Source organism: Perissodus microlepis, chromosome 3 (genome assembly GCF_051167445.1).
Source record: "Perissodus microlepis isolate ML-2025 ecotype Zambia chromosome 3, ASM5116744v1, whole genome shotgun sequence".
NCBI lineage: Eukaryota > Metazoa > Chordata > Actinopteri > Cichliformes > Cichlidae > Perissodus > Perissodus microlepis.
Window position 1 is genome coordinate 14,562,701 of NC_140463.1, and position 26,353 is coordinate 14,589,053.

The 26,353-nt window shown below is 38.5% G+C and overlaps 2 protein-coding genes, 1 long non-coding RNA gene and 5 other non-coding genes across 9 annotated transcripts in view; 1 reads left to right on the plus strand and 7 right to left on the minus strand.

Annotated features, from left to right (window-relative positions):
* Positions 1-33: 33 nt before the first annotated feature.
* Positions 34-12,459, minus strand: LOC146390084 (RING finger protein 175-like). 2 transcript variants are annotated; one of them, XM_084923159.1, is made up of 9 exons: positions 12,312-12,459; positions 11,937-11,974; positions 11,557-11,749; positions 5,997-6,151; positions 5,328-5,435; positions 3,892-4,012; positions 3,452-3,585; positions 2,917-3,018; positions 34-2,602 (listed from the first exon to the last, which is right to left on the minus strand). In XM_084923159.1, the coding sequence occupies exons 1-9, from the start codon at positions 12,330-12,332 to the stop codon at positions 2,482-2,484; spliced, it is 993 nt and encodes a 330-aa protein (XP_084779285.1). In that variant the 5' UTR covers positions 12,333-12,459; the 3' UTR covers positions 34-2,481. The 2 variants fall into 2 exon arrangements, with proteins under 2 accessions (XP_084779285.1, XP_084779286.1); XM_084923160.1 differs by having other exon boundaries at positions 11,608-11,749; positions 12,312-12,443.
* A 919-nt stretch (positions 12,460-13,378) lies between these two features.
* Positions 13,379-16,742, minus strand: LOC146390085 (uncharacterized). The gene is made up of 7 exons (XR_014799792.1): positions 16,657-16,742; positions 15,408-15,483; positions 15,089-15,199; positions 14,471-14,594; positions 14,158-14,219; positions 13,893-13,950; positions 13,379-13,680 (listed from the first exon to the last, which is right to left on the minus strand). It is a non-coding gene; the product is annotated as an uncharacterized LOC146390085 (long non-coding RNA).
* LOC146390086 (small nucleolar RNA SNORD14) lies at positions 13,755-13,847 on the minus strand. Its single transcript, XR_014799963.1, has one exon. It is a non-coding gene; the product is annotated as a small nucleolar RNA SNORD14 (small nucleolar RNA).
* LOC146390087 (small nucleolar RNA SNORD14) lies at positions 14,021-14,113 on the minus strand. Its single transcript, XR_014799959.1, has one exon. It is a non-coding gene; the product is annotated as a small nucleolar RNA SNORD14 (small nucleolar RNA).
* Positions 14,324-14,415, minus strand: LOC146390088 (small nucleolar RNA SNORD14). The gene has a single exon (XR_014799956.1). It is a non-coding gene; the product is annotated as a small nucleolar RNA SNORD14 (small nucleolar RNA).
* On the minus strand, positions 14,687-14,779 carry LOC146390089 (small nucleolar RNA SNORD14). Its single transcript, XR_014799970.1, has one exon. It is a non-coding gene; the product is annotated as a small nucleolar RNA SNORD14 (small nucleolar RNA).
* LOC146390090 (small nucleolar RNA SNORD14) lies at positions 15,269-15,360 on the minus strand. Its single transcript, XR_014799971.1, has one exon. It is a non-coding gene; the product is annotated as a small nucleolar RNA SNORD14 (small nucleolar RNA).
* A 1,188-nt stretch (positions 16,743-17,930) lies between the features above and the next one.
* The window catches only part of LOC146390091 (tripartite motif-containing protein 2-like), a 34,866-nt gene continuing 26,443 nt past the window's right edge, over positions 17,931-26,353 (plus strand). Inside the window, exon 1 of the mRNA XM_084923161.1 lies at positions 17,931-18,127. The gene's annotated coding sequence lies outside the window, so the exon portion shown is untranslated. The remainder of the gene's footprint in view (positions 18,128-26,353) is intronic.

A 26,353-nucleotide genomic window follows, 5' to 3' on the forward strand; every position in this document is an offset into this window, starting at 1 on the left:
AACCACATTTTTATTAAAATGAAGAGAGCCACATAACCTTAAGCACCTTTTTTAATGACTTTGTATTTAATAAATGAAAGATTAAAGTAATCAGCAGCAGTTGTGATAAGAAAGCAGTCTGATTTGGCAAAGGAAAGCTTTCTACCTGATGCACATATAACTTCCAATCTTCAAACTGTTCACATGAAACTGATGCCCAATCCCAAACCATTCCTTACACATTCCCATTCCCACAGACTGGAATTATCACATTAGCTTCTGTGGATGGATAGACTTACCTTTAAAGCCAGCTTTAAGCAGCCATTAAAGGAGTCACAGTTTTTTGGCACTTAGGCTACATCCACACGTACAGGGGTATTTTTGAAAACTGAGATTTTCTGTTTCTGTTTTGTTTTTTTATTTATTTTTTTAATCCCTTCCACACGTGCAGTTTTGAAAAAAATATCTCTATCCACATGTAAACGCTAAAAATGAAGTCAAACGCTGTCAAGAACATGCCAAATCCAAACGGTGTAGCAATGTTGGCCGATCAGAAGTCTAGAAGCCCAGGAGGAAAAAGAGTGAACAGGGTATTGTACCCTCACAAAACCTAAAGCCACGTCCAAAGTTCGCTCTGATGCCTCTGCCTTTCTAAATGGAGGGACAGTAACTGCGTGTGTATATGTAAGCGTGTAAAAACTGCAGATAGTAAAATTAACAGCAACAGTATATATATATATATATATATATATATTTATTTTTTTAAATGGTAGAAATTTATCTCATGTAAACAATAACGTGGCGCACAGCATGACATCTCAGTTTTCAGTGACTCAAAATGCTGTTTACGCCGAAAAGCACAAATGCATAGAAAAAAATTAGCATTTTCAAAAATAGCCGTGTACATGTTGATGTAGCCCTAGTCGTGGGATTTAATTTAAGCCTTGGAGATTGCTGCTTGTGCACATATCAAAAACACCTAAGACTTTACAATCTCTGGCAAAAACCATGTATTTATAGATATCTGCAGTGAATGAAAGCAGAGTCTCTTTCCATTTTCATTAAAAAAAAAAATTAAAATGAAAATGTAAACATGAAGTTCTGAATGGCCCTCCAAAGTAATAGAATGAATGTGAATAGGTACTGGATTGGAACTGGGCCTTTAAATGGTCCTACTCTAGTAAGTCTATGAAAACTCATTAATAAACACAAATCTGACATATTGACATCTACTGCTACATTAGGCTGACCATTAACCATCAACTTCAACATTAACATCAGCTTCATATAAATTAAAACGTAATGGGGGAAAAAAAAGAAAGAAAGAGTACATTAAATGTAAACAGTTGTACACAACTGTTTAGACTGGACTGGGTAACACTTTTCTTAGTTTGATTCAAACTTTTCTTGAGATTTTCAGTAGATGCACCTATGGCATCCATTTCAAAATCCTATGTTGCCTCTTATCCACAAACTTGGGTGTCCAAACTACCTGCCCACTCAGCAGGGTGACAATACATCAGCTCCTTACAGCCGGGAGTGTGCTAATTCATGTATTGCAGATTCACGGCAAAAACTCAATTTTTCATCAAACCTGAACTGCGACTATGATAAACATGTACTCATCACAATTCAGTTATTATAAGTCGAATCCCGGTTGTGACCCGTTTAAACTTGCAATTGCATTCACATGATTTAATATGCCCGAGAGCTAGCATGTCAGAGTAGACTTGGGTTTCACTTTCATTCTCACGGGAGGAGAAAGTACAACACCTTATGAACTCTGTGAAAACTGTACAACAAATTGGTACCGAGAGTTACACCAGACTTCTGAGTTTTATCAATGCTGTGGGAGACGTATGCCGAACTGTAGCAGAAACAGAAGAACAGCAAACAGAATCAAGATTACACATAGTACACAGCATGCTTCAATACTTTGCATTGGCACACTCAAATACTGTCATGTTACAATTATAAGTGTAAGTGTAACCCAGAGCTGTCATTTTTAAAACAATGTGCAAAGAGCTGCAACGATCCAAATACACATGAAGTTTAATGGGAAGGAGAAATATTATATATATTATATAATAAATTATTATTATATTTAAAAAACAAAACAAAAAAAAAAAAAAAACACTGAAGGAGTGTGCAAATTAATCACTAAATCTGTAAGATGGAAAAAAGTAAAGCACCTTTCAGGTAAACAGAAATAGCATGAATGACAGCCTCACTTCCAGAAGGACCAAACTAGATTCATCTTCCAAAATACTGGCTCTGCACTCCAATCGTTTTATTTGGGTTGGCAGCAGTTTTGGGGTCGTGTTGAGACTCTGACGTTTTCCATTTACTCTGCAGTAAACCGTGCAAGAGTTCAGTCCGAGAACACGAAACAAAATGCTTTGAAAGCAGCTGCAATCGGTTCCTTGTGTGACAGTTTGCTACCACACGTGTCCTGAGTGTAACTCAACTCCAGCCGTACTTACGGCGGTGTTCCTCTGGGCTTTACTCGAGGCCCAGGGAGAAATTAATGCCGTGAACTATACCAATGATGATGGGTTGCCAAGCAACCAAGTATCTGAGCCAGTCGAGAAGCTGCCCATAAAGGACATGCGTCTTCTCCCAGCTGGAAATTGAGGCATTAAGGACAAACATCATGTTTTCTAGACAAACTTTGGGGGTGCACTGTATTAATAAAGAACAGTGAAATCAAATAAGTAAAAGAACATAATGTTGACTGTTACAAGGACAATGTTAATAGTCTACGCTTTTTTCAGTTATTTGGAGATGACTTGCTTCATAGAAATCACTTTCTATGAAGATCTGAAGAAGTTTCTACTTATTTATTCATTAATTCCATGTTATCTTCTTTTTTTAAAGAAAAAACAACAACAACAAATAACAAACAACCCACCAAAACTTCAATCAGCAAAAGGATACGGGTTGTTCATCATCCTCTTCAAGTCAACCTTCTCATTGCAGTATGGACATGTCTGCTTCTTGCCAACAATGCACCAGCCACGGATGCAGAACTCGTGGAATCTGTTGGTTCAGGATTGAGTTAAGGCAGAAAGAGAAACTCTGAGAGCCATTTTGATTTACAGGTGGCTCCCTGACATAGGTGGCTGTAGCTGTTACTTTCCTGCTAAGCTTGGCTAACTAAAGTCACTGAACCAGACCTTGAGTGTTTTTTTTCCACTTTTGGAGGAATTTAATGCAATCGTACGGTTCAGAGGCCATCCAAGAAACTCTCCAGGAAGTCGTACTATTGCCTCATGTGCCCTAACAATTCAAATGTTGATGAGGTGGGTTAGGGTCTCTCAGGGACACCTCCAAGGTAGTAATCATATGGACGGTTAAATAACTGGGACTCCCTGTCAGCTGTTGGAACAGAAGAAGGCTTTCAGACGAGAGGTTAAATGTCTTCAAGAACCTTAAAAGAAGTTGAGCTGCATTTAAGAGAGCTTTAGGATACAAGTGTCCACAGGAGAGCTGGTAGGTGTCTTCTATATATCCTTCCTCCTCCACGTTCACCAGGATCCTCTGACCACAGACCGCACAGATATCATTGGTTAGGCTCCTGCTGGGCATGCCACCCTTGTTGTAGTACTGGAAACACAAAAGTGCTACATCAGCAGAGCATAGAATTACAAGTCATCATTATTTTACTTTTATGGATTTATATACAAAAACAATAGTATTTGTAGCCATTTTCTTTCAAAACTGTTTTTTGATCGTGTTTGTGTTAAACTTCAAAAATAATGACAGCCTCCAAGACTATTTGTACTGTTTGCAAGCACTTAAGCTTAATTTAATTGTAGTTCAAAACACTGTTAGCTTTATTTATTCACAAACTAGCTGAAGGCTGCTATGTTGACCTGGGAGGGCAAAAAAAAAAGAAGAAGAGTGTTTTACCCCGATTGTAGAAGCCATGCAGTCCGAGCAGATCTCAGCAAAGTCTCTGCCCATGACGCCGTAGTAAAGTCCATAAAACAGCATAATCACACCAACATCCATCGAGTCCTCTGCTTTGATCCTGTACAAAGAGAAAAAGGAATAACTCTGTTATTTAGCTGTACTCATGTCAGTACAGCTAATTTAACTGTGCTCAATGGAACTGAGAGGTGTTTAAATGGAGTTATGTAACTACCACTTAGTATCCAAAAAGCCACTAAAGAGGCGTTACACTGTATCTGACGGTAGTCTGTCCTGTAAAAGGTGAAAGGACTACTGTTTGATAGCTGTTTTTAATTATAGTTCCTGTATCCTTAAGCCTGGTGGATATCCTAAGCAAGGAGAAAACCACATTTGGACTGAAAATATGTTTAAGGTCTGTTAAAAACCACAAGCACATCAATTTTATAACCTCTCCAACTGCAAAATCTGGTTTGTATCAGGATCAATGGATGCTCTCTTCATGTCTTGTAGTTTACCTGCCTGTTCAACTTGTGATAAATGTATGGGGACATGAAGGGACATTCATGTCCACTGTATCATCCTCATATACTGGCTCAGAACTGATTTTTCATGGAGTGACTCTTAACTAAAACTTTTCAATACTTCCATTGAAACTGGTTTATTTGTGTTTTGTCCCACTATCTTAAACTCTTCCAGCCAGTTGAAATCTCAAATAAAACAGAACTCAGCGATGGCCGTAAACTCAACCAGAAGTCAACACTGTAGCACCATCTACAGTTCACTGCTACACTTGAGTGGCACTGGTAGCTTTCTGCATGTTTAGTCCATTCTGGAAATGAAACTCAGTGGAAATGAAACTTAACAAAGTGAAACTAAGTGTAAATGAAACTCAGTGAAAACAGAAAGCTCAAAAATAAAAAATTTCATTACAAAGTACACAACTCCAATAACCTGGGTTTCTGACAGTGACTGAAGCAGACTGTGTCTCGTTGCTCTAACTGCTCTACATTTTGATTTCTGAATACTTTTCGTTTGAATACTTTCAGTGTTTAACAGCCACTATTGTATGAACAGTGGCTCCATTGTGTAACATGGTTTTGTCAGGAAAGGCTCTCAATTCAATTTTATTTATATAGCCCCAAATTACACACAACAGTTGCTTCAAGGCACTTAATAAAGTAAAGATCCTACAAGAATACAAAAACCGAGAAAAAAAGCCCTGCAATTATATGGCCCCCTATTAGCAAGCGTTGGCGACAGTAGGAAGGAAAAACTCCCTCTGTATCTGGTGAAAAAAATCTGCCAATAGAAATATGCAGATCTACTTACTGTGGTAACTGCTTGTGAATAAGGGAACAGCCCAAATTAGCTTTGAATGAACTCTGTGTGATTAAACAAGCTCATTAAGAGCTGAGCTGTCAGCACTGACTCACCTGAAGAAGACGTTGAAGCCGAACATGGTGAACATGATGGCCATGTAGCCCAGAACCCCGACTGCATAACTCAGCTTGTAGATGAGCAGAAACCACTTGTAGACCATCCTGGAAATTCAAAGAGACAAAGACCACATCACTCCCTGCCCTGGAGTCCTGCTGAATATAAACGCAATCAGATTTTGTTAATTATTAATTACTTTTTAAGCTTTACATCGATCGCTTTGCTCCTACTTACATTTTGAAATTGCCTCCAACTTTTCATACATTGCGATTAGCTGTAAATGATCTTTTTTCCTTACTTTGTACACATTTATCAGTTTAGTTAAATACATGTATAATGAAAAATTATTCAAGTAATTACACACTTATTTAAGTACCTTTTGTTTACTTCACACTCAATTTTTTTGCCTAATTTTAAGAGCTTTTTTATTTATTAATGTGCTCATTTAAATTAATAAATACTGACATACTTAAGGCCCTGTATGTTTATCAATGTAATTCTGAAATCTTCAGTCTTTCTATTATTTCAGTAAAAGAAAGTCAGTCTTTAGTTTGCCTTCATCTCCATCAACACAGTGGTTTTAAGAGCCAGCAGGATTGTTTCCCTTACCCTTACCTTATTGCAGTAAAATAAACTCTTTAGTTTGTCTCCACTGTTCCCCTTACCTCGGCGTCCTGCAGGACAGCGGCTTGCGGGTGGCTCTGAAGATGACGTAGCTAGTGATGACGGAGAACATCCCCCACATGGACAGAAACCGCCACCAGTACAGTTTGATGGTGAAGTAAAGAGGAACCACCCACATCTGGACCAGAGTCACCAGCTGTTGAGGACAGAGACGTAGTCCGTATTCAGTATCAGACTAAGCCTGCTACATACAGTGGCGTGAATGGAAAATAGCACGTTTCTTCTCTCCCAGAGGACCAAGTCCTTTATACAACATCCTCCATTTACCCAGTCACACAAACTAAACTTTAGCTGCTTTTTCACTAACATTCACAGCAATTTGGAGTCACCATCTTTCCCAAGGATAATTGCACGCAGCCTGAAGCGGAGTAAATATAAAATGTATTGTTTAAATTATTTCCAAAAGTTAAAACCTACCTGCCAATATGTGAAAAATTAATTGCCCCCTAATTCACATAACTGGTTGTGCGACCCTTGGTAGTGAAGATATGCGTAGCTTATTTGAGAGTTTAAAAATGTGTTAGGATGTAGAATTATTGTAGAGACACTGACACTGCCCCGGATGCATAAAAAGGCCTGAGTGTGTCATGGATTTAGGAGTAGATTTCTAGAAGGCCCTCCCCCACTTTGAACTGTGAAAGTAAGACAAAGAAGTTAATGTTGAGTGGAAATTTCCCAGGGGATACCTGGGTGGGGGTCTCAGTGTTTGTAATATGTTAACTCTGTTTTGTATGTTGTCTAAAGGAATTTGGTGTAGCTTGGGTGAGGAGATTACTTTTATGACCGGCAGGAAGTCACGTACACAGAGACACACACAGTGCTTTGACTGTTATGACGCACCCACACCTACACGCACACTCACTCACGTGCACTCACACATACACACAGAGTTTGCAGCACACCATGGGGGTTTTATGATGGGGTCGCTTCTACAAAACTGTGTTTCACAGACAAAGGAGTGAAGATTTGCAGAGGGACACCGACCTTGCACATCTCCCCTTCTAGAAGATGCATGCTTAAATGAAGATGAATGAAGATGAATAAAGGTTTTTGTGACAATGACTACTGAGTCCGGTGCATCTCTGGATGCCTCGAGGAATAATAAAAAAAAAAAAAAAAAAAAAAAAAAGAACCGGGGTGAAACTGATTTCGTAACAGTAGAAAAAGCTGCAAGCAACCTTTTGCATTAACTGCCAATGAGCACCATGGAGGAATTTTGGCCCACTCTTCTTTGCAGAATTGTTTTAAATCAGCCATGATGGTGGGGTTTTCAGCATGACCTGTTTAAGGTGAGGCCAAAGCATCATGACTGGATCATGTCCAGACTTTCACTGAGCCACCCCAAAACCTTCAATTTGGTGTTTTTGAATCAGTCACTCGTGGATTTGTTCTGCTACAAAATTGAACTAAACTTAACTGGACATTATCCTTCAGGATTTTCACCTGCAGATGGGGAAACACCATTGTTGTACATCACTGTTAGCAGGAGTGAGTATATGCTAACAGCTGCAGTTAAGCTTACATGTGCAGAATGACACTGACAATGACACAATAAATGCTTGTAAACAAGTGTAAGGTGACTTGTTTCCTCTAAAGGATTTCCTTTGTGAGAAAATAACATCAGTAATGTAGTTCAGAGTATAAAACAGGCAAAAAGATTAAGTTTTGTCAGGAGCCCGAGAAAACTTAATCCTCAATATTAAAATATAAAAAAATAGTTTTATTTTAAACCTATTTAGCATTACTTTGTATCTACACGAATAACAATGGCACCAGGCAAATAAAGACAAACATCCTGTGCATAAAACTTTGCAGCTTCTAACCACAGCTGATGCCAAATTTATAATAGGTTTCACACAGGAAAAGGTACAGCAGAAACGTTCAGGACGTGGCCAAATTACTTCTCAAACCGCCTCCTCTAGCTTCTTTCCATCATCAGAGGACAAGAAACTTTTGATCGTTTCTACAACTGAAAATCTGACATTTGGCTTTACAGAAACCTCACCATGTGGCTTGTGTTTACCAGAATTATTAGGCTATACTCTGTAAATGACCTCATTAATATTTGGTAAAGTGTTTTGTAAACTTATGAGTGGCTATTATATTGTTGGAGTGAATGCTTTTATTCTGAAAGTCACAGAGCGACAAGGTGCCGTAAATCAAGTGGCGTAAACCATATAGCAGAAGCGCGAGTTTTAATGCACAGAGAGAAGGTGTACTCTATGGTTAATGGACGGGAATGGGAAAAAGAACGGCTATTAAGGTGCAACACTGAGTTGAAAGCAGTTTCTTAGCACCTGGTTGATGAGGGAACAAGGTCTGTAACAAAGTTTGTCCTGTAGATATGTATTTTGTTGTTTTACGGAGCATATAGCTGCTGACCGCTACTAAGCATAAAGGCTAAGTTTTCACCCACTAGAGGGCGCTAATGTACCTCGTCATGTTTAGGCAGCGATGCAACGATTTCCCTGTTATATGCAATAATTTACAAGTTTTAGTGTTATTTGTTATGTAAGGTAAAGAGAATTAATTTGTTATTAATGAATAAGTCAAAAGGTTAAAGGTAACACACTGTTTGATTTACTAATAGTCTTTTATTCTGTATGTTGTAGCTCTTACGGTGTGTTCACATACACGGCTGTTTAATAAAAGGATTGTGAACCATCAGTTTGAGAGACCATCTTTTCAACCGGGGATGCTACATACTCAACCTTACAACTTCCACTGCATGCTTAAACTTTTGTTAGTATGGTCATGATGCACATGGTTAAAGCTGTTAACACTCCACACTTTAACTGCACAAATGATTACACAGAAATCAATTTGAGACTAATTCAAATTTTATGCGCATTGGAAGCAAAAATGAAAAACAGCAGCAATTCACTACCTCTGAAGTGGTCATGCAGTCTAAAAATTGTGGCCTTGACTATTTAACATGTTTTGTTCATAAACACTCAATTATTTTCAATTTTATTTTATTTATACAGCACCATCGCAACAACAGTTGGCTCAGAGCACCTTATACTGTATTGTAAAGACCCCACAATAACACAGGGAAACCCCCAACAATCAGAGAACCTCCTATGAGCACTTTGGCGACAGCGGGAAGGAAATTCTTCCTTTAAACAGGAAGTAACCTCAGACAGAACCAGACTCAGGGAGGGGCGTTTTTTTATTTATTTATTTACGTCTTCTTTTTTGGCTGTTGTACATTGTAGATGGTTCCTACATGTATTATTAAACCCTCTGGGGTTGACAGACGCGGCGGCACGTCATAATGGCGATTTAAGATGACATTAAGACAGAGCCTCACTGAGATCCTGTTTCAATTTGTGTTGAAAGTGCAAACTTCAAACTATGTACCAGTTTTTAAATTGTGTTGATAGGCCAAGAAAAAGTTATGATTAATATTCGCTTACTCCCCGTTTACTGCAAGAAGAGACGATAAACACCAGACAGCGCTCGCATTGCAAGCGAAACCCCACCCCACAACACAGCATCCCCTTTCTTACTGGTGTAAAATTAACCACATCAATCAATCAATCAAAAAAATATATATGGCAACCTACAACATTGGTTGCTGAGGCTGAGGGAAAGATTGTGGGAGCTATGGTGGCAAGTGATTGACAGCAATATTGATAGTGAGTTTTGAAAAGTTGTTTTTGTTTTAAGTGTCACAACAATGAGACGGCTACTTAATGTGGATCAGGCATTGAAACCTTTTTTAGGCTGGAAGTAGTTTCAGAGCCAGACTGAGCTGGAGAGTGACGAGTATGACGATGAAGTGGAAGATACACTTTTTGTTCTACAAGAGGTAAAGAGGGGAAGAGGAGGGGAGGAAGAAGAGCCTCTCACATCCACACAGAGTGCACTAGGAGGTCTGCAGAGAGAGGGAAGGCGTGACACACCCACCAGGTCCAGATCTCCACTGGCCCAGGCAGCAGAGCCACATCTCAGCTCTGAGTCCTGGAAGTCAGAGAAGGATGCTGACATTGCCCCAGAATTTAGCAGGAGAACACCAGGAGTCCAGATAGAGACACTTTGCCCCCATAGCCCAACAGACTTTTTCTTATTGTTTTTTGCTACTCACACAGTCAATACAAATTTGTGCAAACACGAAAAAAATGCTGCAAATAAATAAATAAAAAATAAATAAACAAAAATCATCATTTAGGAAAAAAAATACAAATGCACTGAGACAGAACATCTCTATCAGTTTTTTGGTCTCCTGATTTACATGTCACTTGTGTCACTTCCAAGTCTCAGAGATTACTGGAGACAGAATCATATCTTGTCTGTGCCCCTTCCATCCATAGTGATGATGAGAGACAGGTTCTTCACCATATTTTGGAACATCCACCTCAGTGATCCTGAGGTGGATTTTAAAAAAATGACGCAAAGAAAGGAACACCAGGCCATGACAAGCTTTTTAGAGTCAGGCCTCTAAATGATGAGATCCTCGGTGCCTGCCAGGCTCATTACCAAAAAGGAGGGAGTTGTCAGTAGATGAAAGGATGGTGGCAACCAACGCAAAAACTGGGATGACACAATATATGAAAGACAAATCGACTAAATGGGGGATGAAAATGTTTATATTGGCTGAATCAAGAAGTGGCTACACCATCAGCTTTACCATATACACTGGCAAGAATCAAACTTCAAGTGAGCATGGGCTGGCCTATGATGTGGTGATGAACCTCATTCGGCTTTTTTGTCTTGGCACTGGATACCATGTTTACATAGACAATTTTTATACCAGTCCCAGACTGTTCCTGGACCTGACCAGCATGAGGTTTGGTGCATGTGGTACCTACAGGGAAAACAGAAAAGGATGTCCCAAAGACAGGGCAAATGCTCTGAACAGAAAATGTCAGAGGATCTGAGATGGATCAGAGAGGGCCCACTTGTTTTTGTGAAGTGGATGGACACACGGGAGGTGTCCATGTGCTCCACCATCCATCCCTGCATTTTCAGGGGAGACGGTGAAGAGAAAGGTGAATGATGGACACATAGCTATCAGAGAAATCCCCTGCCCCACACCAATCATGGCATATAATAAAAATATGGGTGGGGTTGACCTGTCTGACCAGCTCACTCAGTATTATTTCACTCTCAGAAACACTGCCTGCTGGTACAGGACCATGTTGCTGCATTTTGTGGACATTGCGACAACAAATGCATTCACCTTGCATCATGAGATATGCAGTGCCAACCAGGTTCAGTCCATAGCGCACAAAGATTCTATAGTGTGTGCCAGCTTTGTGGGATGGACAAGACAGGTGTTCCCCACAGCAGGCGAGCTGAACACATTCCTGTTCAAACTGTCACCGACACAGATGCTGCCCAAAAAGCCACTAAAGGGAGACTCAAATGTAAGCGCTGTCTCCAGGAGGACAACAGGTGGAGTGACACACCCTGAAAGTGTCAAGCCTGTTGTGTGCCCGTCTTGTGGTGAAGAGTTGTTTGAAAAATTCTACATAGGTTTTTAAAATTTACTATTTATATTAAACATGATTTGTTAAACATGTTTGTGGTTTTTACCATAAAAAGAGACAAATCAGTGCCTTTAGCCTCCCAGCTGGCAGCACTCACATTGTAGGAGCGGTGGTGCCTCTGCTTCCACTGCACCAGGACTATCTGAGCCACCACCAGCGTGGCGATCAGAATCAGCACCATCTCTGCGTGCATGGCCTCGTGTCCTCTGTGCTTCATGTGCAGGCGCTCGTGTTGCACCCTGTAAAGATGAAGAAGAGGAGGATTAAGAAAGGAGTGAAGCATGTGCCGGAGAATCAGGACTAAACATGAATTTGTGGGGGGCAAAAGCTGCATTCATTTTCATATTTGTTAAAAAAAAAAAAAAAAAAAAAGCTGATGTTTTTGGATATAACGTGTAAAGAAAATACATAAGAGGGTGTACTCACTTCCAGTTTTCTCTGTGTGTCATTTTCAGCAGGTCGTCCTGGAATGAGGGACAGAAATAGCAGCTGGGAGCTTTGTGGGTCTCACTGGACACTAATGTAGGTTAACACAACTTCCTAAACTGAGAGACAAGCTATTTGATGAACTGTGTTTCCTGCCTCTACCATAACAACATAAGACCTAATATTTCTGTAATAAAAAAAAGGCGTTTCCTTAAACATGCCTCTGTTGTGCCACGTCGAAGCCACAGTATTCACAGCTCACCTGAACTACGGAGCTAATTAGCCTCAGTTAGCCGCTGTTTTCTTCACTTGCCACGGACAGTAACGGTCGTTAAAGTTTATAAACAGCTAGACTGAAGAGTTTAGTTCACTCACCTGGGGATGTACACCCGCCATCGTCTTGCTTTCTGTGCGCTTCTGTTGCAAGCTATCCGGCAACCAGCAGCTAGCTTAGCCCGGTCCCTGCTGACCGAGTAAGGAAGGCCAAGGGTGCCAAAATTAAACGCGATTCAGAGCGACCCCTCCTTTTCAGGTATGAACAAAGCTATTACAGTTTCATTTTAAAATCAGATATTATTTAACACTTTTCCAATTCAGTTTAGCTTGAGTTAGTTTCCAGAGTGGGTGAAGTTACTAAATTGTGAGAATTATTTTTCTGTCAATCCTAATTTCAATTATTGCCTGCATGTATCAGGACATATTTTGTTAAATTGTTTTTCCCAAGGTAACATCTCTGAGTGAGACAAGGCTCAACATGGTTGGTTTATGCTTGAAGTACCCCGAGTTGTGTTCAATTTTGTATCTATAACAAGTCCTTAATTGGGGTGGCATAAAGAGGACCCACAGGAAAAATACAGTAAAGCAAAACTGTCATTTAAAAAAAAAAAAAAAAACAAAAAAAAAAAAAACCACACACAAGCTTTTAATAATAGTAATTAATAGTAACCCATTAGTATTATATGAAAACGTGGTACTGCATAACAGTGTAAAAGTCAGTTGCTTAGAAATATGTAACTTTTTTACCAAGTAGAAAAATCAGGTACACCCATTTACCTACTTAATATGACGAACTTCTCAGCCAACACCAACTCAACATTTCAAGTATAGCCCGATTTATTCCCAAAATAGTCCTCGATACACTGGGTTTTCACTGTATTGTGAATTAATATAGTTGTTCAATGTCTGAAAACATTTTATAAATGTTATTCTGTAGTGTTAAAATTTACGTGATGCAATTTGTGTTCTCTGGGATTCTTCTTCACGTCACTGAGTTAGATGTTGAATAGTTTTCACCAGTTAAAATCTATCAAATATTTAAGCATTTGCCCAAGCAATGCAGCCCAACGAGAAGCAACAGTGTACAGTCTAAAACCCCTTATTGGTTAAATTGTTTGAATGACAATTTCAGCAAGAGAAGACAGATTAAAAACCAATACAAAATCTTTCCACGCCTATTGGATCTTTATTACTTTAAAAATTATGTACAAGTAAAAATACAAAAACTAAACACATAGGCTGTCTTTGCCAGCATGTATGGAAAGCAAAAATCAGTTATTTCAAAACTAAGAACATCTCATTTACAGTCACAAAACTGCTAGCTTGTTTTCTGTTTAAGATTCATTTTATTTTTAAGATTAGATGACAGCCATCTTTCAAACTTCAACCTACAGAAAAAAAAAAAAAAAAAAAACCCTACACAGCTGACTCATGTTTGATTGCAGGTCCATCAACGTTGACGTCCAGCCTGAAAGTGAGATAAATTGAGATAAAGTTAGATCTAGAAGAGAAGAGTTCACAAGCAAAGCTGAAATCTAATGTTCGCTCAGACATCCAAGGAAGATTTGAACCATCTTTGGTGTTTAAACCTCTGGTGGAAACTACGAATGGCAGGAAAAATCATCATCACAGCGATAAACTCTTCAAAGATGTAAGACTTCAACAAGTAACCGTACATACCAGCTTTAACAGCCTGGAGAATCCACAGATTAGCCTTGTATCCGTGGTAATTATCTCCCTGAAAGGGAGAATACAATTTAGTTCTTAGAACAAAGACATTCAAAAGTAGAACTACAATCCTCTAATGTTCGCTCAGACATCCAAGGAAGATTTGAACCATCTTCGGTGTTTAAACCTCTGGTGGAAACTACGAATGGCAGGAAAAATCATCATCACAGCGAAACAATTTCAAAAGGTAAAGTCCAAAATATTAACAAATACATACTGGGAGCAGCTTTGGTGACACAACAGGTTTACAGCTGGTGGGCATAACTGAAGACGTTCATCCTGAAACAGATTGAGGCAGAGTCAGCTCTGAAAGAAGACGTGTTAATAACAAGAGTTGTCTGTGAAGGTTCTCAGTCATCAACAACAGTTAAACTTCAAAGTGTTCGCTCAGACATCCAAGGAAGACTTGAACCATCTTTGGTGTTTAAACCTCTGGTGGAAACTACGAATGGCAGGAAAAGCGTCATCACAGCGAACTGTAAACTCCTCAGAGCAGCTGTACCGCGATCAAATGACCTTTAATAACTTACCCAGAATCAGGTGCAGTGATGCTGATCCACATCTGCTCCTCTCTGTCCAGAACTCCCTGAACCCAGCATGCTAACATGGCTGAACAGCTTCATGACTTTTACTGAAGGCCATTCTCTGCAACGACTGGCAGAAACAGAAAATATGAATAGTTAGGAGCAAGAAGTGACAATCTGATTTAAAACAATATATATAAAAAAAAAAAAAATTCCCTTCAGTCGCTCAGACATCCAAGGAAGACTTGAACCATCTTTGGTGTTCAAACCTCTGGTGGAAACTACGAATGGCAGGAAAAATCATCATCATAGCGACTGGGGGTTTACAGATTTAAGACACTTTTCCAGGGGAAAAAAGATTTTGATTCTCTCTGTATTTCAGAGAAAATATAAAGTAATTAAAATTTGCGTTCTCAATTTGTATGTCTAGAAATTAAAGACGTACACTGTACAGTCTGTACCCTGGAAAAAGCAGTTCAAAGAAATCCTTAAAAGCTGAAAATCACTATGCCCATGATGAGTGGGCTAGAGACCAGGCACAGATTTAACTGGTCTGCAAGTATTTTCTTACACTGTACAAGTTTTAGTTAATGCATCAGTGGGTAACGTAACTGATAAACTTACCTGCAGATTTTAGTTCTTGAGGAATTCACCCCATCTTGCATCCTGATGCACCAGAGCACCTTCCGCACAGTGCTGTCCCAGTTAAGCTCATTCTCTGTGGCTGATGGGAACCTGTGGAGACAGTTGCTGCATTAGAAAGCCAGCATATTAGCAGTAGCTGCTAATTAGGAACAGCTAGTAACGCTCAGACATCCAAGGAAGATTTGAACCATCTTTGGTGTTTAAACCTCTGGTGGAAACTACGAATGGCAGGAAAAACATCATCACAGCGCAGGAAGACGCTTCATATGCATAACAAAAAGCACAAAGTAAAACTTACCTTGATTGTGCTGGAGACAAACTGGAGTGTGTGTCATCCTCGTCAAAAAGAACGCTGTTGAAGCGTCAACATTAAACTGAAAGAAGAAAACACCATTCAGTTAATAGTTCAAGGCCACAGTGACCAGAGTAACTGGATCTCAAGAGAGTTAAATCAGTACAATTACTACACATTAGCTTTTACACTAGTCTGCTGTTTCACCCAACGTCTATAGATCTGTGCATCTACAAAAGGGCCAAAATCTTGACACCTTTAGCCTTTACGATCTTGTTTTACTTAATTTATAAATACTTCAGATTAGGCATAAAAATTTTTCTATGATTTAGTAGCTCCTATGACAATTTAGTAGGTGTGTGCATACCATGTACTTTCTTTTAAAGAGTTCTTATTTGATTTTATTCAAGTGGGCATTTTACTGACACCGACAATTTGTAACTTTGCTATGAAAACTACATTTCATTCTTATTGGTCTTAAATAAGTAACTGATTTCAAATCTGATTGCAGCAGCCATTTTTTATTATATCATGTAAATGAGTCAAAACCTTAGAAAAAAAGCCTGCATCTAGTTAATGTTTAAACAGTTTCTTTTAATACAGGTTTGCTCTAAATCCATACTTTTGCACTTTTTGTAGTTAGGGGGATTTTTTAAAATCATTTTATTTTTCATGCATTTTTAGTAAGTAACCCATTCATTAATTGTATACCTAAAATAACTGAGCTTAATGCTGTTTCACCATATCTGATACCAAAGGTCTATTTCCCTGATTATAACTTGTGCAACACCCCCACCACGTGTTCAGCTGATGGAAATTTCTGGATACTCGTTGCTTATCGTTTTAAATAAAGGGCGAGTTTAAAAAAATAGTAATGAAATTGTAAAAATTATAAAACAATTGAGCTATTATTGACATGCCTATTGATAAAACTTAAAATTATTACATCTTCAGTCACATTTTAGACCCTCTTCATGCCACCACATGGTTTTAATTTATATATCACTTGTATGTATGACCAACGCAGCAGTGTAACTGTAACTGAACTGTAATTAACTCTGAATAAACTCTACAGACGTGATGTTACGAGAAAACCACGTGACAAGTTTACAACGACTCCCACACAATCTGCCACCATCCGTGAAATAATCGCCTCATCGCTGGTAAATATCGGCACGTTGCATCTCAACACAAAGTAATTAATAAATACAACGTTACATTTATTAAATCAAATAAAGATTAAACGCATATTTACCCCGACGCAGACCAACACCCTCCACCTCGACTGCAGGCTCAAATGACGGAACACAGAGTTCCTCACCCTTTTATCTACAGGCGGCGACTAAATGGTGTAATTCAGTTTTACCGCCGCCTGCTGGACCGGAGGCGGAACTGACACACTGTTAAAATGTTATGTATTAATTTCACGTAAATAAATAACTAATGCATTTCATATAAATAATAATTTCATATTATATTTCTATTTATTGATATAATACATGGTACATGGTTTCAAAAATATTTAACTCTGGTTAAATGGTGACATGGTGCGTTATCCTGCTGGAAACAGCCATCAGAAAATGGGTACACTGTAGTCATAAAGGGATGGACAGGGTCAGCGACAATACTCAGGTCAAAAAAAAACAAAAAAAACAAAAAAAAAACCCAATACTCAGGTCAGCACAGGCCTGTGGTGTTTAAATGATGTTCAGGTTGTATTAACACCATACTTGCACCACCTGCAGCAGCCTGAACCATTGATATGAGACAAGATAGAACCATGCTTTCATATTCCGGCCCTACCATCACAGCAGAGATTGAGTTTTGTGAATTTAGCCTCAGTTTCCACCGAGTGTGGCCTTCTGCTGCTGTAGCCTTCCTATCAGATTGAAGCAGTCTGACCACTCTCCTCTGACCTGGATATTTTTCTCTTTTTCAAACCCTATTGATGAGTGTGGAGGAAAATCCCAGATCAGCCATTTCTGAAATACTCAGACCAGTCTGTCTGGCAACAACAACCATGCTCAAAGTCACTTTAATCACATTTTTTCCTCATTTCGATGTTTGGATTGAACTTCAGCAGGACATCTTGACTATGTCTTCGTAGCTAAATCATTGCGTTGCTGCTGTGTGATTGACTCATTAGATATTTGCATTAAGGCAGAAACTTATATCATGAACCAGACAGAAATAAACACATAAGAAAACATAATAATTAGAATATATGATGAATAAATAAAACCAGCAAAACTTGACTTCTCTTTAATTTAATATTTGATTAAAAACACAATTCTGTTAAACGTATTTTTCTAAAACAATTTTGAGTGGATTAAAGGTTGATCAGAGGGAGAGAGACACAGAGATAAAGAGAGAGAGAGAGCCTCCCTCACTGTCACTGAATAACTGACTAACAGAACAGCCAATCACCTCTGCCCTGTACTCTCCATCTCGCTCCTGATTGGTGGATGCTGCAAAGATGACTGATTGGTGCGTTCCTCCTCTTCCCCTCCTCTTCATCTCCTCCCTCCTCCGTGTGGTGGTGGTGCTGCTGCTGCAAGCTGCTGGTGTTGCCGTGACGATAATATCCTCCCCCTCCCACACACACACACACACACACACACACACACACACTAAGAGGACAGGCAGCAAACAAGACGCTCTCGTGACGCGATGGCTTCAGGCTGGAGAACAGACAGCAGTGGTCGGCTGCGTCTGAGGAAAACATGGTGAGTGCTCTCTTTAATTTCCAAGATGAGAGGACAGACGGACGACTGCGTGGACAGATGGATGGCTGGATGACTGATGGGTGGAGGAATGTGTGAGGATGACAGCAGTAGCAGCTGTAGCATGCTGTGTTTTCTTGATAGGGAGAGAGAGAGGGAAGAGGGGAGGATGGACAGACTGCAGATGGATGAAGGTGGAGGACTGAATGAATGAATGAATGCAGGAACAAACTGATCAGCTTTAAAGCACATACAAGCCTGTGTGTGTGAGAGTGTGTATGTGTTTGTGTGTGTGTGTGCTGCCAGGCCTGTAAATGCAGGTTAGCATCCTGAGTGCTAACAGTAACAGTAGGTACGTCACTCCTGTGAACCAAAACTGGGCTGATCTGCTTTCATTTCTACAGCCACATATAAACAGACAAACACATACAGATATGGATGGATTAGCAAACAGACAGCAGGGGCAGGGAGCAGCAGGTCAGAGCTTGTTTGATGTTTGAAGTTAATGTTTCTTCATTTAAAGTCAGTCGAGTGACTACAAAAAATAAACTGACCACAGAGATGAAGAGAAGATGTTGAAATTACTGAAAAGATGCCAAATTAGCAATAATGATACAGAAAAAAAGCCAGAAGACATGAAAAACATCTACAAGAACAAGCAAAAATGACTAAAGAAGATATGAAAAAGGCACAAAATCGCTGCAAAGAGACCCAAAACTGAAAGTTAAAAGCATAACAAAATAACAGAGAAAAAACCACAAAGACACAAAACTACAAAGAAAATCAAACCGGCTGCAAAAGAAATGCAACAGTTAAAAATGTGCAAAATCTCCCCAAAGACGCATCAAGTCACCACAAAGCGAAGCAAAGCAATCAAAAATGCAAAAAAACCCATATGCAAAGCAATAAAAAAAAGTACTCCGAAAGAAGAAAAACAACTGAAAAAAATCACTAGAGAGATGCTAAATAACTTTTAACAGATGCAAACATTCAACAAACAAATAACAAATGTAAAGAGATACTAAATTAAAAAGACAAGACACATCTGACTATTCTCTTCTGCTTATCCAACACCAAGTTAAAAATCTAACATTATAAAAAACACAAAGATTTATAAAATGAAAATAAAAGAAACATTGTAAAATTACAATAAAGAGACACAAAATTAGCATGAAAAGATGCAAAACAGCTACAATGACACACAAAACGACCACGACAGATTTCACACACACAAAAATCATCTCCACACAGAAAAAAACCCTGAATAGGAAACAAAAACTGTAAATCACTACACAGACACACCAGCAACCAGAACAGAGGCAAAATGCTACAAAGAAGAGCATTAAAAGATGCAAAATCACTGCAAAGGCGAACAAAATAAATAAGAGTCACAAAACATTAAGGATGGACCAGGACTTCATTATCATCACAGTTATTGTGTTACATTTAAGTTTGTAACTAAATAGTTAGAGGTTTTGTAAATGGTCGTATCCAGGACAATCTAACCCTGATAACTGAGCTTAAGTGTTTGAGTTCAAGTATGTTATGACCACATGGTCAGTAGTGACAAGCATGAAAATATATGTCTGCAGGATGAACTGGATGAACTACAAATTACTAAAGAAGGAGCAAAGCTACTAGAAAACACATCAAAAAGATTACTAATCATCCATTTACTTAACAGCTCATCCAATATAGTCTATCCTAGCTGAGTGCAGAGTGACAAGCTGGGTCACAGAAAAGACCGGGTGACTATGACGAGATAAAGAACAACTTAAAAGAAAAACAAGATGAGAGAAGGAGCCAGACAACTAAGAAACAAAAACAGAAAATTGACTATAAAAAGAAAAAAAATATGTATGAAGAAGTGCAAATTGCAAACAAGCATAAAGATAGCGAAAAAGAGGTGCTTTGATGAAATCTGTAAACTGGGCATAAAATTAAAAAGCCTACAAAGACAAATAAATAGATGAAGTGATAAAAATTTTCAATAGAAACCATGGAAAAAGAAACAGGTAATTACAAGCTATAGAAGAGACAGAGGAGTGATTAAAACAAAGAGAAAAACAGAAACATTCCCACGGGAATACAAAGGGAGACAGATCAGATTACCTGACTCTGTGTGTATGTGTGTGATGCCACACTGTATATTTACTGGCAAGCTCTTCAGAAACTGGTTCCACTGGTATGTTTCTCAGGCTGCAGGCAGGATGTTTTTTTTTTTTTTTTTTGACTTCTAAAGAAATCTCACAATCCTCTAATGGACGCTGCTCTGCTGAGCCAACATGATGTAAGTCTCTCTCTAATTAAATCAAAGTATTTCGTTTGTAATAACCAGACTTTTGTTTAACCGGCATTCAAAATCAAGTGAAATTAATGTATTACTATGTCAGGTGCCCGTGATGTCTATTATAAAAACAACAACAACATAATAAAACAACTTTGATTAGTTACTATTTCTGATTTAAATGATGACTTTTCCATTCAGCGTGTGCTGTTAGCTTATAAAATGTTCATATATATGTAATTAGTTAAGAGTTTCAGTTTCTTCCTTTGGAGTTACTGCACTGAATCATTCACTTCCATCCTTCTGTGTCCTCCATAAATCTCTTGAATGCCAAGCAGTAACTTAGAGTTGCCTTACTTCTAACTTTAAGCCTCAACAAAATCCAAACAAATAAGCTATTAAAAACAAACAAACTTGCAAACAAAGGTTTATGGAAGCTATACAAAATTTGTACAGCTTCCATAAAGAGAGAAACTAGAGAAACACACAGACCAAAAGCATTCTTTGTAGCAGGCTGTAAATATTTCTGATGTACACATGGAATTTTAACAGAGCTGTCTATGGAGATCTACTCATGTATGGAGCCTCTAGTGGTCCATAGAGGAACTGCAGTTCCTCTAGTGGTCCATAGAGGAACTGCAGTTTTTTGGACTTGAGCATGACCTTTTAACCCCTGACACTGTAGATGCTTTATGAGCATATTTCGTTTATAGATAGTGAGCGGCCCAAGTTGATCACAATTTAGCTTTAAATGGTAAGACTGTGAATGCAGATGAGTTAACAGCAGTTTGAGCTCATCTGGCCAAAGAACCATTGAGGTGAGGCATCCGTCCTTCCACAGTTCACAAGAATCATTCTTCCTCCTACAGTATTTGTCAGATTTTAGTGAATCTTGCACACAATGATCACCTAATAGGTCTTCACCCAAAGCCAAGGTCAAAGTTAAGGTTACATTTATTCACAGACAATAACCTGTGAATAGTGATGAACTGTGAAATCGATGAACTACTACATTGTTGATGTTACTGTTTATAATCTCTTTGAAGAGAGCAAAGTGACTCCTACAGAATTACTTTTACAATGAAACTGTCCATGATAGATATATTTTGGGTTTTTAGTTACATTATTTAGACTTTAATAGTGCTGTACCTCTACTAAAGTGGGGAACGACGAGTGGTCTCAGTTCAAGACCACTGTGATCAAAAGATGACGATCATTTTCTTCTGCAGTAATTTACATTTGCTGGGAGTTCCCGGCCCATTCATTAAGATACAGGGAAAAGCAGAAGCAGGGAGATGAGCAGCATGACAAAACATGAACACTAGGAGCTGAAATGGAGGTGGGTTGAAAGCAGCTTGCAGATGTGCACCAACAGCAACTCTGGGCAGGTTAAAGCAACTTATATAGCGTCCTGTGTGAAATTTACCAGCTGGAATTGTGGATGGGTTTGACTTGTAGCTGATATAGATCTGAGCAATATAGTGTAGCTATTCCTCAAAATAGTGTGAGAAGATTAAACACAGACATCAGTGTGAACCCGTGTATGGGAGAACATGCAGATACATTGATGAATCGCTGACTCTTCTTTATGAATCTGTGAGGAAAGAAAACAAAACAGAGAGAAGGGGTTCGATTGTCTCTTTGCACTGTGACAGTTACAGGCAGCCACCACACACAAGTGCACACAAACACCCAAACACAGCAAAAGCATTGTAGAGCAAAGAAGGACTGAGAAGAGAGAAGAGTGGAAAGAAGGGAAATGTCAGAAAAATAATTTCCTTCAATGTGCCACGTTTGTGTGTGTGTGTGTTTCAGACAGACATAAAGTGTGAGCTTGTCTGTGTAAGGCTGCTTTCACGTCAGTCGAGGTCGTGTTTTCTGGGGGAGGAGGTGTTAAAACAGGATTATATACAAGATCACAGAGAACTCGTAACCATAATCCCTCCTCTTTATGAATTATTCATGAAAATATTCCTTTTTATATTTTACACACAGATATGGGAGTGTATATGCTTTGGCTGAGCAAAGTGACAATGAAAAATAAACCTAGACACCAGACACAAAGAGAGAAGGAAAACAGTCAGGCTTCCAAAAACAGCACTGCTCATAACCTTGTTTTGTCAACTAGTTTAAATTTACATGGATTTACAGCAAAAGAAAAGCAGCCAATTACTTAAAACTGAAAACATGAAAACAACATTTTCTCTTATAAAAAATATTTATGGCTTTTACACTTACCAGTTTTTATTTACATACATGTTAATTCATAGTAATATGGTAATTTCACTCACTTTTATTAAAAAGTCAAGTGAGTTTATTTTCTTTAATTCTTCTAGCAATTAAATAAAAATGTTAAATTTACAAGAAAGAGAAAAAAAGAAAAATCAAAAACATTTGCAACATTGTTGTAAATGCAAAAACAACATTTACTGTTCACAAAAGTACACAATTAGTTATTCTTCACATGTGTAATAAAATATGACATTCATTTTATTTTTTATTGTATTTTGATTTATTTGCAGTGGTGTAGAGTATACACACAGTAGTTAGTATTAATGTTTTTAAATGTAAAGTTATTTTAATCCTTGCATATGAAACACTTAACATGTTTCATTAGATGCATGTTCCCCCCTTAACCCACAGGCAGTGATCCTGCATCTGTTATGGGGTTTCCTGCTTTATGTGTACAGTGCACTGTACACTGGTAGTGTGTATTTAGTTAAAGTGTTGTTGTTTTTAAAGAACTGACAGATTAATGTTTTTTTTCTCCATTTTCAGTGGAACAAATTGAGCTTTTTTCTATCATGTGCTGTGGGACCATAGCTAAAAGTCTATTTTTAGGCGTTCACACTGATTCAGCATTATTACCACCATCTCTGTGACTTTAACATGATAGTAAAAAGAAAAAGCAAAAAAAAAAAAAATTAACCAAAAAAACAGACCTGGAACACTTTGTGAACCGAGCCATAATCATAGCAGCTCTCAGCACACTGCCAGCTAAATTTAGACTAAATTTCTGGGATTATAGAGGACATGATTGCTTCACTTTTTGGTGTATTTCCTCCTAGCTGGTGAACCCCCTCACCCCAGTCCTATGCAGTCTGTTACTATGGAAACCAGAACCTCCCTCCCCACCCGGCTCCCTCTCTGTTCTCCATCACTTTGAAGACATTTTGTTGACCTACATTACTGCTTCCAGAAGCTCTTCATAGTATTTTACTCCACATTTGCTGTTCCTGGTGGTCCAACAAGCAACAACATGCAGTCATCCTCCTGTTTGTGGCATCTGTCCATGGGCTTCCTATACAGGTTAAGCTTGATGTATCGTACCATTTGGGAGGCTATCCCGTCAGGTGAAATATTAAACCCACCTTTAATGCATTATGTTTACATGATAGAGGGTGAGTAGCAACCAGGTGCAGCCAATTAAATGCATGTGGTTAACTGCTTATCAACACCTCTATAAAACTGAAATTTTGATAGTCGTCAAATGTGAAGCCATCTGTGCAACAGCATAAACTTGGTCCAAATTGGGTCATGCAAAAGGAAAATTATCCCAAGCACACAAGTGAATGTTTAACAGAATGGCTGAAAAAGAAAAGAACCAAGATGCTGCAATGGCCCACTCAAGTCCAGATGTCACCCTGACTGAAATGCAGTGGTGGGACATTAAGGGAGCTGTGCATAGATGAACTCTAGCAAACTCTAAAGACATAAAACATTTAAAGAAGAGTGGCCATAATTCCTCCACAACAATGTGAGAGACTGATAAAGTCATGGTTCTTTAATGTGCTGAATCATGTGTCATTTTAAAAGAGTTTTTCACCAGACAACATAGAGTGCTGTGAAAAAACCCTTCTCTTTTTCATGTGAATATATCAGCATTTGTGTATTTTTTTCCAGCTAGTACACATAGTACTATAAACACACGTTTATATTGGCAACTGGAAAAACTTTGTCTATATTAATTAGCAGTTCCCTGGAAAGTTGGAAGAGTTTTTAGAGGCAAATAGTAGTCTTTTAACAATAAACCAGTGGACATGTATGTTACCTCTCGTAAAACCTCTCAAACGCAGCATTAATTAAATGCATTTGAAATATGGAATCCAATCCAATTTAAGAGCAACTTAAAGCCAGGAAATATTAACATAAATCAAACAGCGTCATATCTAAATATTAAAGTGAGACTATGCCAAACAAAGCCGACAGTACTAAAGCTTGATTCATTAGCTAACATTAAGAAAGACCAGAAAGAGGACCAGGCTGGCTAGACAAGACAATTTAAACCACTTTTATCTACATTTAAATCAAATATGTCAAATTTGATTTACATGTAGAAATAATTTTACAGTTTGCCAATATTTGTTTTTCCTAAAAAACAATATACAATCTATCTGTAACACAAATCTAAGAAATTAAGTAAAACAACGAAAAAAGAAATGTTATCAGAGCCAACGAATAATGAATTTTATAAGTTACAAACACAGTTACGAAGTCTAGTTCAGTGAATATAATGGAATAACATATGCCAAGTTTCATTGACTACAAACTCACTAGCCTGGATAATTGTCAGTCAGCTAGCCAAAACTGATTGGAAACGTGGTTCCTCACAAGTATTATTTGTCAGATAATAGCATTAAAAATGCTTTGAAAGGGACCAATGGCTCAAACATGGTTGAGAAGTCAAATTCAGTGACTCAGCTCAGAGCAGGTGAAACTGAGCAGACAACTATCTGCTCTGGCCGATACTTACTTTATAAGTAAGTTGCCCCTTATTTTATACCATCAACAGGCTAAACTGCTGAGTTACATATAAATGTTATCTTTTAGTTGTCATAAAGGGGGAATTAGCTACAGAGACCAATGATGTATTTCATACCAGACGTTTTAATGGAATAAAATGGTAATTTAGCTCACATATGGAGACAGGCTCCAGTGGCCACTGGAGGAACTGCAGTTTTTGGAACTTCTTATGTTTCATTTTTAAACTGGTGACATTGCTGCTTGGTGCTCTTTAAAAGAAAAGCACTCTATACTATTGCTTGTGATTAGATAAAATATCTGAAATGAAAATATAGAAAAGAAACTTTGGGAGCATGAGAAATAACTTTTTTTTAAAAAAAATTACTTTCATTCTGACCGAATTTGCTTTGTCCTATAGCGTGTTTGCAGACTGCAACCAAGACAACTCAGCTCCACTTTATGGCCAGTAAAAGCAGATCACTGGCTGGTTCATTCAGAGGGAAACTCATACATGACACTTGGTCAAGTAACTGCAGGATTTTGTGATTCCGTGAATGCCTGAAAAGATAAAAGGCATTGCACACTCATTACCCATGGAAATACAGTTTTCCCAATGCCATAAAGGTTTTTCATTTAGTGGCAGCGAGAAGAACAACAATTTGAGGTAATTTAACCCATCCATCCATTCGCTTCCATTTATCCTTTTCAGGGTGACACTGGAGCCTATCCCAGCAGTCACAGGGCGAGAGGCAGGGCACACCTTGGACAGGTCGCCAGTTTGTCGCAGGGCTAACACACAGAGACAGACAACCATTTGCACTCACATTCACACTTATGGGCAATTTAGATTGATCAATTAACCTATCCACATTAACTGCATATCTTTGGACTGTGGGAGGGCGTCGGAGTACCCAGGGAGAACCCACGCAAGCACGGGGAGAACATGCAAACTCCACACAGAACTCATTGAACTCAGGACCTTCTTGCTGTCTGGCAACAGTGCTAACCACCGTGCTACCGTGCTGCCATTATAACCCACATTTATTAATCAAATTTAATCTACCTGATTTAATCTTAAGACTGAGACAAAGGCAAAATGACAAAGTATGAAGGAACACAGTCAAAAGTTCGAAGCTTAAGTAAATAATCTCTCTTGTCTCTCCGTGTTTATCTGCTTTTCCAACTAATTCTCATCCCTC

Excerpts from the sequence above, each read along its gene's own strand:
- LOC146390084 (XM_084923159.1), bottom strand. The coding sequence starts at position 12,332 with ATGGCGGGTGTACATCCCCAG. Across the intron at positions 4,013-5,327 it reads GGCTTCAACGTCTTCTTCAG|GATCAAAGCAGAGGACTCGA; the intron begins GTGAGTCAGTGC and ends CTCTTTGTACAG. Across the intron at positions 3,019-3,451 it reads CAGCTCTCCTGTGGACACTT|ATTCCACGAGTTCTGCATCC; the intron begins GTATCCTAAAGC and ends CTGAACCAACAG.